The 16,492-nt window shown below is 42.9% G+C and overlaps 2 protein-coding genes across 2 annotated transcripts in view; one reads left to right on the forward strand and one right to left on the reverse strand.

Moving 5' to 3' along the window:
• Positions 1-4,685, reverse strand: part of arl14ep (ADP-ribosylation factor-like 14 effector protein) — a 9,058-nt gene extending 4,373 nt beyond the window's left edge. Inside the window, exons 1-2 of the mRNA XM_063189956.1 lie at positions 4,544-4,685; positions 3,814-4,000 (exon numbers count right to left, since the gene is read on the reverse strand). Coding sequence (XP_063046026.1) covers positions 3,814-4,000; positions 4,544-4,614 — 258 coding nt within the window. The 5' untranslated portion in view covers positions 4,615-4,685. The remainder of the gene's footprint in view (positions 1-3,813; positions 4,001-4,543) is intronic.
• Positions 4,686-5,160: 475 nt separating this feature from the next.
• LOC134440597 (heat shock factor-binding protein 1-like) lies at positions 5,161-16,052 on the forward strand. The gene is made up of 4 exons (XM_063190717.1): positions 5,161-5,345; positions 6,505-6,571; positions 9,836-9,974; positions 15,819-16,052. Exons 1-3 carry the CDS (start codon positions 5,301-5,303, stop codon positions 9,970-9,972), a joined length of 249 nt encoding a protein of 82 aa, XP_063046787.1. The 5' UTR covers positions 5,161-5,300; the 3' UTR covers positions 9,973-9,974; positions 15,819-16,052.
• The last annotated feature ends 440 nt before the right edge of the window (positions 16,053-16,492 follow it).

The raw sequence follows: 16,492 nt of genomic DNA on the forward strand, positions 1-16,492 counted from the left end.
TGTGATGATCAGCAAGGGGAAATAGAGGCGTGATGCAACATGTGTCGATTCAGCATGTAGAAACGCTTCGCAAGTTTTTGTTTTTAAACTTCCATCCCGCCGTGATATATGGCCAAGGGAAAATTAAATAATCACAGCGTCGGCAGGCTACCAAACGAAGATTCTAGGCGCGTCAAGTTGGACGCCCGCACAGCAACATTCTATCTTCATAGAGCATGGTTCCTGCAACTTTACAGACAATAATAGATTAAAAAGTACCCCATCATAACGGCAGATAAGCGGGATAACGGCCTTCGAGGTCGACCGGTTATAGAAATTAATGGCGAGGCGGCGGCTCCGAAGTTTGGCGACGCGCGCAGCGCGGAGACAAAGTTGCCTCCGCCAAGAAAGAAGAAAGAAATCACCTGTATTGGGAGCACAAACAGAAGGAATATCTATGCAGGTTGTGTATTCAGTCGATCCACTAACACAGACTTCAGTCTCAGGACAGACTGATGGTCAAACTGCTATATTTAGGAAAATTTGCTCTTTTGCAACACAATATCAATTCCTTACTGCCTTGGACCACTAGTATCTACTAGTGCTAGTATCAAGCAAGATATTGCAAAGCTGCATGACTGTTATATTTGTGTGTTTCACCTGTGGGCCTACAATTCATGGAGGAACATCTGTACTAAAGCTGTGAATGTTCCTTGGAATGCCTAGGCTAGGGGTGGGCGGTATGGACGGTATTCTATCGTAAAAGGTATTTTTTCCATCAAGGTATGGATTTTGGCCATACCGTTCTACTGTGATATAGCACATTGCATCCTGCAGATGGCAGTATAGACAACGTTTTGAACCTCCACCCGACTGACTGCCTCAAGTTGAAGCAATGTGGTTGTAGAGAAACAGCACAATCATTTCCTTTGAATAAGCTTCAAGTGTAAAATGTATGGTTAGAGTAGTGAACTATTGTTTGAAATGGTATGTGATGGCAACACATTTCGATTCTGGACTCCACAATTTACTGGGCACGAAATGCAAGCTAACTAGCTAACAGCCCAAGTCATTCATGTCTATGCTGGTGTCTGACAAAATAAATGTGCTTAATGTGCTAACATTGGTTGCCATTTAACACATTGCGCCAGCCGTAACAGCTGTATGTTACTGTTTCCAGTTGAGATAATATCATTCATGATATCTGACTGGGTGATAGTAACTAAAATGACTGTTCACTGTTTAAAATGTGGCATTAGCGATTTCGCTAACGTTAGCACGCTAACCGTCGGTGCAGTGAAAGCTGCCATTGCCATTCAAATGCATTAGTTCTGCAATGCATTGCTAACTGCCTCATGTGAAAGTTCGTTTTTCTTAACTTTAACAATGACAGCTTAAACCATTATGCTTGGCATAATCACAGATGCAAGCACACATTTCAAAATGACCATAAACAACTCCAGAAATAGAAAAAAAGGTGCAATGAAAGATGTAGTTGATACAATCCACGTTCAGTTCTATTTACTCTCAATGTGTTCAGTTTGACACCCCTCCCTTTCCCCCCTCTCTACCGTAGTTTAACCCCTTCGTCTTCGACACTTGGTGAAATTGACAGTGTTCTATTGGGTAGCATTGCATTGCATTGCAAAATGCATTTTACATAGGCTAGTTTTTGCTTGTTTAAAAAAAATAAAAATGTAATGGCAAGAATTCACACATATATGAAAGGACATTGTGTCATTTCCAAAAATCAAATGCAAAGGTTAAAAAAAATGTTTTTTTTTTTTGTCATTTTGCAACGCTTCAATTTTAAACAAATGTACAATACCGTGATATATACCGTGATATATACCGTGACTAAAATTATACCGAGGTATACATTTTTGGCCATATCGCCCACCCCTAGCCTAGGCTATAAGGCAGTCAATACAACTGTATTGAAGAGTGCCATTACTTCTTTATCCCATCGCCTGTGGTAGTATTTCACTTTACTCCATCAGATGAGTACCATAACTTACATGAGAGGCCCTTGGCAATGGACTCTGGACCTGGTGATACCCATGACATACCTAGAAGCCACTTGAAAGCATGAAAGCGAAAATTGAAAGCCCATTGGGAAACTCCAACTCCCATCGTCATTGTGACACAGCACTCCACAGCACACAAGTGAACACTGCACACTGCACACAACGAAATTGCATTTATGCCTCACCCGTGCAAGGGGGCAGCCCTCAGTGGCGACCCATGGGGAGCTGTGCGGTGGGACGGTACCATGCTCAGGGTACCTCAGTCATGGAGGAGGATGGGGGAGAGCACTGGTTGATTACTCCCCCCACCAACCTGGCGGGTCGGGAGTCGAACCGGCAACCTCTGGGATGCAAGTCTGACGCCCTAACCACTCACCCATGACTGCCCACTTAAGTACAGGTTTTGGGAAGCCACTCTTTCCATCACATACAGTTGTATTGTATGTACTCTATTGAACTACTGCAGGGATTTCTTGAAAAAACATAAGTCATTCCAAGGAGCATTCACAGCTTTAGTACAGATGTTCCACCAGGTATTAACAGCTACCTGTACAATCCTAGGCCCACAGGTGAAGCACACAAAAGTCATACAACTTCGCAATCTCTTGCTTGATACTGGCAGTGGGTCAGCTGGTTCATTATATTGGCTATATTTAGAATATGTGGCACTGGACTTTGGAATCCAGGTTGCCCATCACTATCACCATTGTTTTGTATTTTCATGGGCCTGGTGGACCCAGAAGAATGATTCTAAATTTCAACACATTTTCCACAGAGTGATTTTACTGTGCATAGATTTTTTTTTTATCACACAGCTGAGGCAATATGTTTTTATTGGGTAGCTTTATGCAGCAAAATGTCCATTTCTATTCAGGGCTGGACTGGGCGATAAATAGGGCCCGGGCACTTTCGGATTTAAGGGGGCCCCCTCATTATTATTAGTGCCGGAGAACTGACTCACCGATGGGCCCCGCACCCTCATGGGCCCCTATTTTCAGTAATGTAAAAAATAAAAAAAATGGGGGCCCACGAGGGTGCGGGGCTCACCGGGAAATGCCCGCCATGCCAGATGGCCAGTCCAGCCCTGTTTCTATCCAAGATTTTGACTATCACCATTATTTTCTATTTTCATGGGGCTGGTGGCCCCGGTAGACTTCATCCAAATTTCAAAATATTTTACACAGTGTGTTTTTACTGGGTGTAGAACATTTTTACTATAGGGCCAAGGCGATATCTTTTCATAGGGGGCAACTGATGCACCCTAGCGCGCGCGCACACACACACACACACACACACACACACACACACACACACACACACACACACACACACACACACACACACACACACACACACACACGGGCCACGCCTCAGTCTGAAACACAGGAGGAGGGGAGGCAGGCGAGGTGTAAGTACACAGGGGGGAAAAAGCACAAATAGAGCCACCAATTGATTGACTTCAATATGCTAATTCAACATGAGAAAAGACGGAGACGCTTCATATCTTGGTGCTACACACACACACACACACACACACACACACACACACACACACACACACACACACACACACACACGCACACACACACAGTAAAGTGCGCCCCATGTATTCACTTGGAAAGTTGTGAACAAGGATGGATTTCCGAGCCCAGTCGTAGAACCAAGGGAACCCTGAAGCCCAAACCTCCGCATTACAAGCCTGTAATGCCGAACATAGGATCTGGGGAACATAGGACCTGGGAAACATAGAACCGGCCCTGGGGGGGAACATAGGGGGATGACCGCCACACGTCACGCACACACAAACCTGTTTGTTCCAGCTGAAAATGGTGGGGACTGCATCCTCCCTGAGAAAAGGTTTCCCATTGTAGTCCCTGAAACAGTCGGACTGGAAGTGTTCGGAGCACAGGCAGGAGTTGGTGGTTGGAACAAAGTTCTTACGGCCCAGACTACGCACCCACTGCTCCGCAAGCTGAGGCTTACTGATGGGGAACCTGAGAGAGAGAGAGAGAGAGAGAGAGAGAGAGAGAGAGAGAGAGAGAGAGAGAGAGAGAGAGAGAGAGAGAGAGAGAGGTGAAATGACAATATTTTCCACAACATGTGTTTCCACGTTTGTTGCTGTTTGTTTCCATGGTATATTTGACATTAACCAAGCACGGTGGTGGCAATTAGACAAATATATGGTGTACCACAATATCCCTTGAACTTAAATGAATAAACACATGTGCAGTGCAACAACAATCAAAACACCGCTGTCTTCCATTCACGTCGCATGAGGAGCGTTGGTCGCACCAAAAGAAAACTTCACCTCTCTTGCATGCACCGAGCCACATGTGTTCAAAGTTACACACGAATAAATACAATAATGTCACTGACTTCGGGCCCTCACCAGTGACATGACAATACTACTCGACCAGTAACACTTAGAAGAACTATATCAAATGTGCCCACTGGCTTAGCAATTTCCCTAGTGTTTATGTCCGCAGCTAGCCTGTTATGCTAACGAGAGGAATTTCACAGACAGGGAACATACTCACCGATAGAAGCGGATTTCGGAGCCTTTTATGAATTTATTTTGGCATTGTACTGCGGAGCAAATGATCGGCATGGTGAACTAATGCATATGCAATCTAGTACCGAATAATTAATGTATTTTGTTAATTGCAAACATCTACACCAGCCACCTCAAGTATCTACAGCCGCCTTCTTTGGTCAAGAACAGGAGGTTGCGTCACGGAGGAAGCGATGCTGATTGGCTGGACATTGTAGGCCTGCAGTGTAGTGTAGTTATTACCCCGATAGGTGGAGACATTTCTCCATTTATACATTCTGAAGTACTGTATGAAGGTTTAGATTTTCAGTCACAACTGTGTGAAGAATACCGTGTGCTTTGTAACATTAGTTTGAATCAGGTTGAACTATCAATCTACATAATATAATTCTTCTTCTATGCATTGACATATTTTATTTGACTGTGTCATTGTTGTTTATTGTTTGTTTGTTGTTTTGCAAGCTGGAAAACAGTAATGTATCTTTATGCAATGATATTCCTGCACCACTGGTGGCGCATCACATGACATCCAATGCCCTGCCAGGGCCAGGCAGCTAGTGCTACAGAAGAAGTTATGACGTCCTCTTGAAAAACACAGCTCGCAGCTCACTGGTTGGTACGCAGAGGAGCGAGCTGCCTGCTGGAGGAAGAGTGAGGAAGAGAGGAACACAACATCCTTGAAGGAAGGTTTCGCAGGTGTGGACGTTTCTTTGCAACCAAAACAGCGCCCAGAAATCGCCACGATGACAGAGCCAGACCCAAAATCAGTGCAAGATATGACCGCAGTGGTAAGTGATTCGACAGCTATGAAGAAAGACGTGCATGTATATGCTAGCCAGGTTACAGTATGACAGGTGGCTAACGCTATCTATATTTTCCTACCTCACCCAGCCTACAGCGAGGATAGCTGGTGTACAGAAGATTACAGTAGAGACATTCTGTGATGCACAATGCCCTTGCATATCACACTACGGGGATGATGCTTTCGTATTCACTTATTCAGTGGGCAGAAATAAATTGCTTCGATGCTGTGTCGTCCAGACTTAGGTTCTCCTTGTCCTACTTTGCAGTGGTGGCGAGGTTGTTGGGATGTTAGCTGGTTGTGACAGTTAAACCCATTGGTTAAACCCATGCTGTGCTCAAGCAGAAAGCTAGCTTTGTCACAGATGAAATATGCTGTTCAAGAGAATAATGTAATAGATGTGTTATTATACATGTAACGAGCGCTGTTAGTAGTAGTAGCTAAGTATGCTAACTTGCCCATGCATGAATTTACAACAAACATCAGCCACAAAAGGATGTTTGTGTCTCAGTTTGCTAGCATGAACATGTTCCTCTTGCGCGAAGCAACGATACCGTCCCGCTGTCAGTGAGCCAATGGGACTTCAGAATATGCGTAATAACGTTGGAAAATTCGATGCATCGTGGTTCATGTTATTGGGGAGTGACGCTTCGAAATAGTCCGTTGTCTGTCTCGAAGATCTAGGTAACCAAAGTCTCGCGCCGAAGCTGTGGTTTGGTTTACTTTGGGATTTGGGAAGATAATGTTAGCGCTTCACGCTGCGCAGTTTCCATGGTTTCTGTTTAGCTGAGGCGTGGGAGGCAGGCAACCAAGTGATTCTGTTGCTCTTGGGTGCTACGGAGAGGTGAAGGGAACGCCTACCTGGTCCATTCACTTGCTGTTTTGAGTGTTACGCTGGCGGGCTGGAACCAGTCCACCTGCCACGGTTGGGATCTAGAGGGAGATGAGGCACGAACGTGTTGTGGAAGTCGGAATTTGGAAGCTGCTCTCATTTAGATGTTATGTCTGTTTCCCCATGATAATCACGATCTGTGCTGCTGTGCTTCTCTGTTATTATATTGTATGATATGATATGATATGATATTATATTATATTATATTATATTATATTATATTATATTCTGTTCTGTTCTGTTCTGTTCCTAGGTCCAGACCCTGCTCCAGCAAATGCAGGATAAATTCCAGACCATGTCAGACCAGATAATCGGCAGGAATATCCTTTCAATATAATACTATGGCATTATATGAACATTGTATAGTATTGAATTGTATTGCATTATATGAAGAGTGTAGTGTTGCAGCCTTATATGAAGAGTGTAGTCAAGTAGGGCTGCACGATATATCGAAAATGTATTGATATCGCGATATCACGGCTTACGATACACGTATCGCAAAAGTTGCGCACAAATCGCAAAACGTTTTTCTTTTTTAATAACAGCAAATTTGGTGGAAAGGTTTAAAACATGAATTAAAAATGTTGACATTTTAAGTTGATGCTGTATATTAGGCATGTTTTTTTCCTCATAAAAAATGTTGGAAATAGCACATTGCTCTCAGTTGTTTTATACTGGATAAAGTGTAGAATGGCAAGTAGAGAGAGGGAAATATATGTATATATTAAATATCGCAAGTAATATCGATATCGCGGTTTACAGTCATGTTATCGTGTATCGCATATTTTTCTTATATCGTGCAGCCCTATAGTCAAGTGTATTTCATTATGTTAAGATTTGACTGAGTGACAGTGTGTTAAGACCAGGTTGCATTGCCATACACAGGGGTGATAGTATTTAGGCTCCATGCCTGATTTCAGGCTTGACAGAGTTTGCAAAAATAAAAACATTGATAATAATTAGCCATTAGGTTATTCTTATCTCAGAAAGTGTTACAGGTTCAGGGTTTTCTTTTACTATCAGCCTGGAATAATGGTCATACACTGTTTGAATAATGTGTCAAAATAGGCCTACGTTATGTCACTATGCAGTATCTTATTGTTGTCGTTAGAGCAGGGAAAAATGTTCAAGCTCAGAATTTCTTTTCACTATCACCCCTGCATATATTAAGAATAGGCTATACTGTATGTATGCATGAATGTACAGTATGTATGTATGTGTGTGTGGGAGTTGCAGTTGTTTTTGCAGCCAGGCAGCAGTGGGTGCTGCCGCTGAATCCTCTCCTCTCACCCTCCTCACACGCTCACTTAAACTGAAGACATTAACTGGTGATCCCTAGCAACAGCCATGGGGAGATACAGTGTGTGTGTGTGTGTGTGTGTGTGTGTGTGTGTGTGTGTGTGTGTGTGTGTGTGTGTGTGTGTGTGTGTGTGTGTGTGTGTGTGTGTGTGTGTGTCAGCCGGCACATTTACATAGACAGCAGGTACTGTACCTTCCTACACAGAGACTTTCATAAGGCATAATTGCCTCTGAAGTGGAGCTGTGAAGTTCATACAGAGCTGAGAGTTATGAAATAGTTTGAGATGAGTTCTACTTTTTTTCCCGTTATGAAAACGTCTAATCTTCTTCTTTTTTTATCCTCTGGAAATATTGCAGTCCTCCTGGCAACTGTCTCTGACCATTTCGAAACCTGCATAATTCTGAGCTGATTTGAGGCGGAAGGCGATTTCAGCCTCAGTTTGTTGCACGTTGCACTTATAATTTTCACCAAGAAAATGTAGTTGATCATCACATTACAATACACTGGCAGACACTTTTATCCAAAGCGGGTTAGAGATTGTTTTTTTGGAGGGAGGGTGATGTTAAGTACTTTGTAAATCACTTACAATGCACTTGTTTATTGGTGCTGTGCAGATGCTTTTATGGTGCTGTGTAGATGCTTTTATCCAAAATGACTTACAAATGAGGACATAATCATAGTGTACAACAGTTTCAGATACTAAGTGCAGAGAAAACATACAGAAGTATACGTATGCCAAGACGGATAGTGTTTTGTTTTATTTTTTATTTTATTTTTTTGGGGTGGGGGGTGGTATGTGATTTTCAGAACATTACTTTTAATACACTTGTTTATTGGTGTTATCCTGCCCGGTCTGCCAGAATCATCTTAAAATCTTAAACACCCATTTTGCAATCAGCACACAAGTAACACATTGCATACTATTGAGTAACTACTCGGTTGGCAACAGCAGTGGTGGCAACACGCTGCGTTCTCATTTTGTAAGTGGCAGAGGTAGCACGTTCCTACCATTCAGACAGCAGTCTTACCCCAAGAGCGAATTAACCAGTGAATTAAGCCGCTACACGTGAGAAAATCCCCCCTCTGTTGCAACAGCACTGGGGGGGGGGGGTGGATACTGCGGTCAAGGACCACTCCACCATAGCAGAGCATAGGGAGATTAAAGGACCAGTTCAGTCAGTTTCAATATGCTGTTGTATTGCTCACGCTACCTTTGACTTGTCAGTACCCGGTTAGGTTTAGGGAAAGTTTTTCGGCTAAGCCCTTTCCAAGATAAGTGGCTATTCTAATGGGGACAGCGTTTGTTTAGGGATGGTTTTGGGAAGGGCACAGCTAGACCAATCGGAAGTTACCTATATGCTCCCAAACGCTGTTTGCTAGTTGTCTGCTGATGTTGTATAACCTTTCGGATGTTTTTGGGAATAAATAAAAATGTTTTTGGGAAATGTAAACAAAGCGCTGCCCCTATTAAGATCTCGGAAAAGGCTGAAGAAGAAAAAAAAAAAAACTCAGGTACTGACAAGTCCAGGGTAGTGTGAGCATTACAACTGCATGTTGAAATTGACTGAACTGGTCCTTTAACATCCAACAAAACAAGCCAGAAATGTTTGTGTGTGTGTGCACGTGCACACATTCTCTCCTTTTCTCTCTCTCTCTCTCTCTCTCTCTCTCTCTCTCTGTCTCTCTCTCTCTGTCTCTCTCGCTCGCTCGCTTGCTCTCTGTCTCGCTCTCTCACACACACATGTCTGACCCCAATGTTATAATAGCCATTGCAAAGTTAACTTCCGTGGTATGACACTACTAGCAAATGTATTGTGCCTTATCTTACCGGGTTAACTAGAGAAGGTGGTGGGGCAGCTTTTCCGATGTGTGTGTGTGTGTGCACGTGCGTGTGTGTGTGTGTGAATGTCTGTGTCTGTATTGTTGTCCTTAAGCTGTGTGTGTGTGCGTGCGTGCGCGTGCATGTGCACCAATGTCAATGTCAGTATTGTTGTCCTTATCCTGTGTGTGTGTGTGTGTGTGTGTGCGTGCGTGCGTGCGTGCATGCATTCGTGCGTGTGTGTGTGTGTGTGTGTGTGTGTGTGTGTGTGTGTGTGTGTGTGTGTGTGTGTGTGTGTGTGTAAGTGCCAATGTCAATGTCATTGTCAGCATTGTTGTCCTTAACCACTGTATCCACTCGGTGAACTGAAGTGAGCGGCATTAGAGCAGTGTACTGTGTGTGTGTGTGTGTGTGTTGATACTCTAAGTGGTAGTGTGGTTGTGTTCCTTAACTTCCCTTCTCCACTCGATGAGATGTCGACCCGTATCGATGACCTTGAGAAGAACATCGCCGACCTCATGACCCAGGCCGGCGTGGAGGAGGGCGAGGGGGGCGCAGACAGCAAGCAGCCCACGGAAGCAGCCGCACAGCCCCCCGAGTAGAGGTTAGCGCACACACACACACACACACACACACACACACACACACACACACACACTAGGGCTGGGCGATATGGAAAAAAAACTATATCACGATATGGATTACTTTATATCACGATATATATCACAATATAGCACAATTACATATGTTTTCAGTTATTCTCTTTATTTGCTCTTTATTTTTTCATGTCGCAAAGCAACCTTTCTTTAAAATGGATCTTTTTATTCTTATTTTTACAGTTACATTAACTTATAGTGTGTATTGTGACAACATGAAATGTAATTAAATTATATTCAATTGTATAAAATTTATAAAATTACTATCACGATATAAACGATATCGGAGAAAGGTCACGATATACACTTTTATATCACGATAACGATATATATCGTCATATTGCCCTGCCCTAACACACACATACACACACACACACACACACACACACACTCAGATATGAATGCAAAATAGATGCAATGCATCAACCACAAGTACACATAATGACACGCCTGACACAAGCACGAAAGGTGAAAGGTCAGCAAAAGATCAGAAACGTACCCTGGCCACATTTCTAAAGGCAACTCAGCCAGTACTTGATTTTACTCCTGTGTGTGTGTGTGTGTGTGTGTGTGTGTGTGTGTGTGTGTGTGTGTGTGTGTGTGTGTGTGTGTGTGTGTGTGCGTGTGTGTGTGCGTGCGACCTAGGTGAGCTGCTGTCTATGACTGTGGTGACTTGAGCAGCTTTATGTGGTGTTAAATCTGATCAAGGTCGGGGGGCGCTGTGGCGCAGCGCGCTAAGCCTCCCACACTTGGGCTTGCATGCCCACGGGGGCCCCGGTTCGAGTCCGGCCGTGGTCATATCCCGACCCTGCCCCATCTCTCTCTCCCAACCATTTCCTGTCCACTCTCATACTGTCCTGTAATAATAACAGCCCCAAAAAGCCCCAAAAAAAATCTGATCAAGGTCTCAGGACAACAGAGCTGAAGGCCAGACACCAATCACCAAAAGCAAACGCACTGATGAAGGCTTGATAGCCGAAACACGTTTGCTTTTGGACATGGTGGTAATATAAATAAATAATGAGACGATGTTTGTGAGTACGGATTTTTCTTCCTTAACCCCTTAGCGCAGCACTATAGCTCTCTGTAATGTCATAGCAATGTTGTTATGATGTAGTTAAGCATTTTCAACTTAATTTCGACCCCAGCTGCAGTAAGAGGCTACGTTGATACATTTTATCGCGCACCCAAAAAACTTTCGTTTTTTTCCAAGAAGTTGAGCGCGTCCTTTGCCAAAACTTGCAGACACCAATCACAGCAGACCAGACACTCTGACCAGAACTTTGGCCGGGCTCAGGAAAAAGTAATCCAAATGGACCCAAGTCCCAACCAGTACATAGAATGTAATGACGACCAGTTAGGAACTTTCCAATTGTAAATTGCATTGCAAACCAAGGAAGTTGCTCAATTAGTTAGCAACAATGTTGTTGAGAAACGCACCCTTGCCTAGTCTAGACATCATGGTGAAGCCCAGTAATGCCAGACAGGCCGTGACCAGTTTCACATGTTTAACTTGCAGATTGCATGTGTGTGTCTATCACAGTTTGATGTGGAGTGTTAGTTAATTAGTTAGTTGTATTGTCACACCGGTGTGACAGAAATGGTCGGGCAGTGAAAGTTCTATAGAATTCTGGGCGCCATACAATACAATTTTAGAATCTTGTATTGTTATAGAACACACATTCTTTTTATAGAATGTTCAACCCACACTATTATCCCTCCTGACACCTATAAGGAATATGAGGCATTGTGGGCAGCCGTGGCCTAGTGGTTAGGGAGTTGGACTTAAGATCAGAGGGTTGCTGTGTCAATTTCCACCATTGCCTTTCCCTACACCTCCATCCATGGCTGAATTGCCCTTGAGCAAGGCACCTAATCCCCACACTGATCCAGGGACTGGAACCAATAAATACCCTGTACATGCGTAACTGTCAGTCACAAGTGTAATGTAATATAATGTAATGTGCTATTGACTGCTTTTAGCTCAATTTGGTTTGCTCATGAGTTACCGGTGCCATTGTTCGGTTGTGGGTTCGCCTCTAGGTCTTGGCTGCACAAGAGGTCCTGAGTTAGAAAAACACTGGCTAGATGGTGGAAACTTAGAATCTTTCTCAGACAGAGAATCTCTATTTTTGTTTAGCCTCCAGTCGCTATAAAAACACAGAGGTGCATTGATTTGACCCTGTGTCTAGTGTGTGTGTGCGCGCGCATATGTGTGTGTGTGTGTGTGTGTATATTCTGTGTATTATGTAATGTTGCTTTACATAAGGTATGCTGCTTTCTTGCCTACCGCCACTTCTTATTTTTAAATATATCTATATTTATGTATTCAACTCTGAGGCAGGTTGTTGTCTGTCTTTCTGTCTACGCTGTCTATCACACAGTGCACCCGCTGCTCCCGTGTGTTATTCCACAAAATGTATTGGAGCATGCGTAATCTTTTGCTAGCCAGGCAGGGAGGGATACACCAGAGATTCTTTAAGTATATAGAGATATGACCAGGTTCCGGTCTGCCTAAAGGGACGTGTCATAATACTCCTAGCATTGAATAGAACAGTCCTTAGGTCTGCCTAAAGGGGGATCCCCCCCCCCCTCCCCCTTGCAATAATAGAACCCGGAAACAATGGGCCAATGGAACCTCTCTCTCTCTACTCTCTCTGGATTCACTGTCCAGCAGGGCTGTTCAAATGGCGGCCCTGGGGCCAGATGCGGCCCTTGGAGAGCAAGGTTCTGGCCCCCCACAAGCCCCTTGAAATACAGAATCAGAATTTTCGTAATTTAGAGATTAAAGTACAGGTTCCGTATTGAGCTGAAATGGATGTTAAAATGCAGGAAACTACATCTAAGAAATACAAAACTTTCTGGGGGAGGACCCCCAGACCCCCACCTCAATGAAGTGTTCCGTATTTTTTTCATTGACAGTTGGCAACCCTAATACAGTGGTGCTCATATGTTTACATACCCCAGCAGAATATACGCTTTCTCTGCGATTTCTCACAAAATATGAAGGATTACACAAAACCTTTTTTTCACTCATTGCTAGTGACTGGCTTAAGATATTTATTAGCAATATTCTGTGTTTACTCTTTCAAAAGCATGATCACAACCCAAACTACCCAAATGACCCTGTTCAAACCCTGTTCATTGCAAGACACCCTAAGATATTATAGGAAACAACCATTCTGCCAGGAAGAATGTGCTGTTTTGTCAACTGAGAACATTAAGAGCCTTATCCACAACTACCACAAACAATTTAGAGCGGTCCCTGATGTTAAACAGGGCCATATTCAGCATCAGAAACTAGGGTATGTAAACTTTTGAACAGGGTCGTTTGGGTAGTTTGGGTTGTGATCATGCTTTTGAAAGAGTAAACACAGAATATTGCTAATACATATCTTAAGCTAGTCACTAGCAATGAGTGAGAAAAAAGGTTTTGTGTAATCATCATTCTGTGTTGTGAGAAATCACCAAGAAAGCGTATATTCTGCTGGGGTATGTAAACATATGAGCACCACTGTACATACATATAGTTCGGCCCCTTTGCTGAGAGGAATTTGAAAAACTGGCCCTCGTTGACATTTAATTCAATACCCCTGCTGTACAGTATAAGTATACACTATACGTAGAGAGACAGTATAATGTACGCAATGTATGTTGCAGGGCAGCGTGGCCTAATGGTTAGGGAGGTGATCTTAAAATCAGAGAGGTTGCAGGTTGAATCCCACCCTTACCCCTCCCCACACCTCCAGCCATGGCTGAAGTGCCCTTGAGCAAGGCACCTAACCTCCACACTGCTCCAGGGACTGTAACCACTACCCTGTAAAATAGCTAAGTCGCTTTGGATAAAAGCGGGAGCTAAATGAAATTTGATGTAATGCATGTAAGAGATAATTAGCTGGCTGTCTTTTCTGCATAAACAGTGGTGCAAGGCACCCACTGCTATACCACCTAGTGAGCTCATTATGTATATGAAGAGCTCTTTTCCAAAATGAGATATATCCATTTTATAGAATGTTGGGAAATTGACATTTTTGTATTGGGCTTTCCATTGAATTGCATTGCAAAATGCATTTTATAGAGGTTTAAAAAGTATGTTCTGAAAACGTTTGAATGGCAAGAATTCACATATAGGTTATAGGACTTCTTAACAGTCAATTCCAATATTAAAATGCAAAAAGTAAAAAATGGTGGATATAGCGTTTTGGAAAAGAGCTCTTCATATGCTAGCCAGGGACAGTATATGTACACAATATATGTGCAGATACACTGTGCATATGTCAGAGACAGCTAGCTGGCTGTCAGTGGCAGGCACCTGCTGCGATCCCACCTAGTCATCAGGGCAATGCCCAGCCCTGCTATTCATGCTTAATATGTTGCTAGCAACGCGAGAGATACAGTATATTTAGGTGCTGTTTCCACGCAGCAGGATATTAATTTAGCAGGGTATTTTTTTCTCCTGTTGATGTCTCCGGTTTGCTTGTGGTGTTGGCTTGATTATGTCCTCTTTTGAAAGTCGCTTTGGTTATAAAGCGTCTGCCAAATGCAATGTAATGTAATGTAATGTAATGTTGAGGTGTAAACGCAACATGTGGATAAAAATAAATCCTCAATTGTAACAAATGCGTTTCAGCCCCCTAAACAGGATATTTTTTTCTCCTGCTTTTTATTCCTGGATTTTAAATATCTGCTACGTGGAAACGGAAGGCCAAAACCAATACAAAACCAATGCAACCAGGAGAAAAAATATCCACATATAAAAATATCCAGCTACGTGGAAACAGCACCATGTACACTATTATGTGAGATATACTGTGCATACTGTATGTCAGAGACAGCTGGCTGTCATCTGTGCATAAACAATGGCAGCGGCTGTAGCCAGGGCCCTATAATGCACACGGGTTGGATATGGCTGCAGCCTAGGGGCCCACACCTGCCAGGGGGCCCCTAGTTGGCCAAAGGTGGGCACCAAGGTCAAACAACATATACGAGTCATCAGGCTAAAATGGGTTAAGGAAAATAAATGTTTCCACCTCTCTTTGCGTTCTGCTAGCAAGGGTGAAAATGTTCACAATCCATCTGCCAAATGATGGTGTATTATGAAAGCAGCCGGCCAATTTTAGACAAAAAATAGAGAATTTACTATTGAATGCTGACTTTGTCTTACGTTTATTCCCACCCTGGAATGATAAGAATAAAAGAAGCAATACGAATCTTTTTAATACATCACCAAACAAATACAGTATGTGTTCAAAAATAGGGAAGGAGAAACGACATGAAAACCTCTACAAAAATCCAGACAGCTTGGAACCAACCAACTGTTGAAGAAAGTACTTGGCAGCATTGCTTCCTCTGTCAAGCCAGAAAAAATACTTAGATGAAAGCATGTGGTATTGTCTTGGCTAGATTTGTCCCTTTCTAATAACCCAACAAGTAAAATACTTAGACGAGGGGATGAAGAAATGTTTTGGGAAAATAGTTTTTTCCAGTAATGGCAAACCAGACAAAAACAGACTTTGGTAACTGAGAGAACTATGGCTCAGATAAACTATTGTGTTGAAACACTAGTACACTAGTACACTTTACTCAAGGAACCTTAAACTTGTGTGGAAAACACAATGCACTAATCTTTGAGTGTGTGTGTGTGTGTGTGTGTGTGTGTGTGTGTGTGTGTGTGTGTGTGTGTGTGTGTGTGTGTGTGTGTGTGTGTGTGTGTGTGTGTGTGTGTGTGTGTGTGTGTGTGTGTGTGTGTGTGTGTGTGTGTGTGTGTGTGTGTGTTTTCTCTTCTCTTCCAGAACCCTCCTTAGTGCATCACTGACGAAGTTCAACTCGTTGAAAAAAAACAAGGATGTTTTCTCTTTTATTTTATTTTGTTTTTGCATTGTGATTTAATTTTGATTTTCTAAGTACGAGGCATTTTATACACGATCATGTTATTCGAAGAAAGTCTCATGGGGGAATTGCCAGTTGTTATTTATTGTTTGTTTACCATATAAGGTCACAAAGTAAATCATGCCTGGTCAGACCGAGTTAGCTCCCGCATTTACCCGTTGGCCCATAAGGACAGATGCACGCTTTCTACTTTCATCATTATGTATTCTACATCATTTCTATTTTGATCAGTCCATACTTTCAACACACACACACACACACGCACACACACACACACACACACACACACACACACACACACACACACACACACACACACACACACACACACACATTTGCACAGTCATTGTTTTAGACTAGAGCTTTTGATCCATCAGAGTTCCTCTTTTCAGACAGGTTGCTATGGCAGTGTTGTTGCCATGAGCACTAGATTAAGAAGAATCTTAACTACTGCAATTCTGTAATGAAAGAGTTCACATTGCAACAGAAGAGGCCATACTGTAATTATTGTCATTTGAATTACCATCGCCTAATGATTCATCATTCATCATTATTACATAGTCAACAAAGTTAGTTT

Source organism: Engraulis encrasicolus, chromosome 23, assembly GCF_034702125.1.
Source record: "Engraulis encrasicolus isolate BLACKSEA-1 chromosome 23, IST_EnEncr_1.0, whole genome shotgun sequence".
Lineage (NCBI taxonomy): Eukaryota > Metazoa > Chordata > Actinopteri > Clupeiformes > Engraulidae > Engraulis > Engraulis encrasicolus.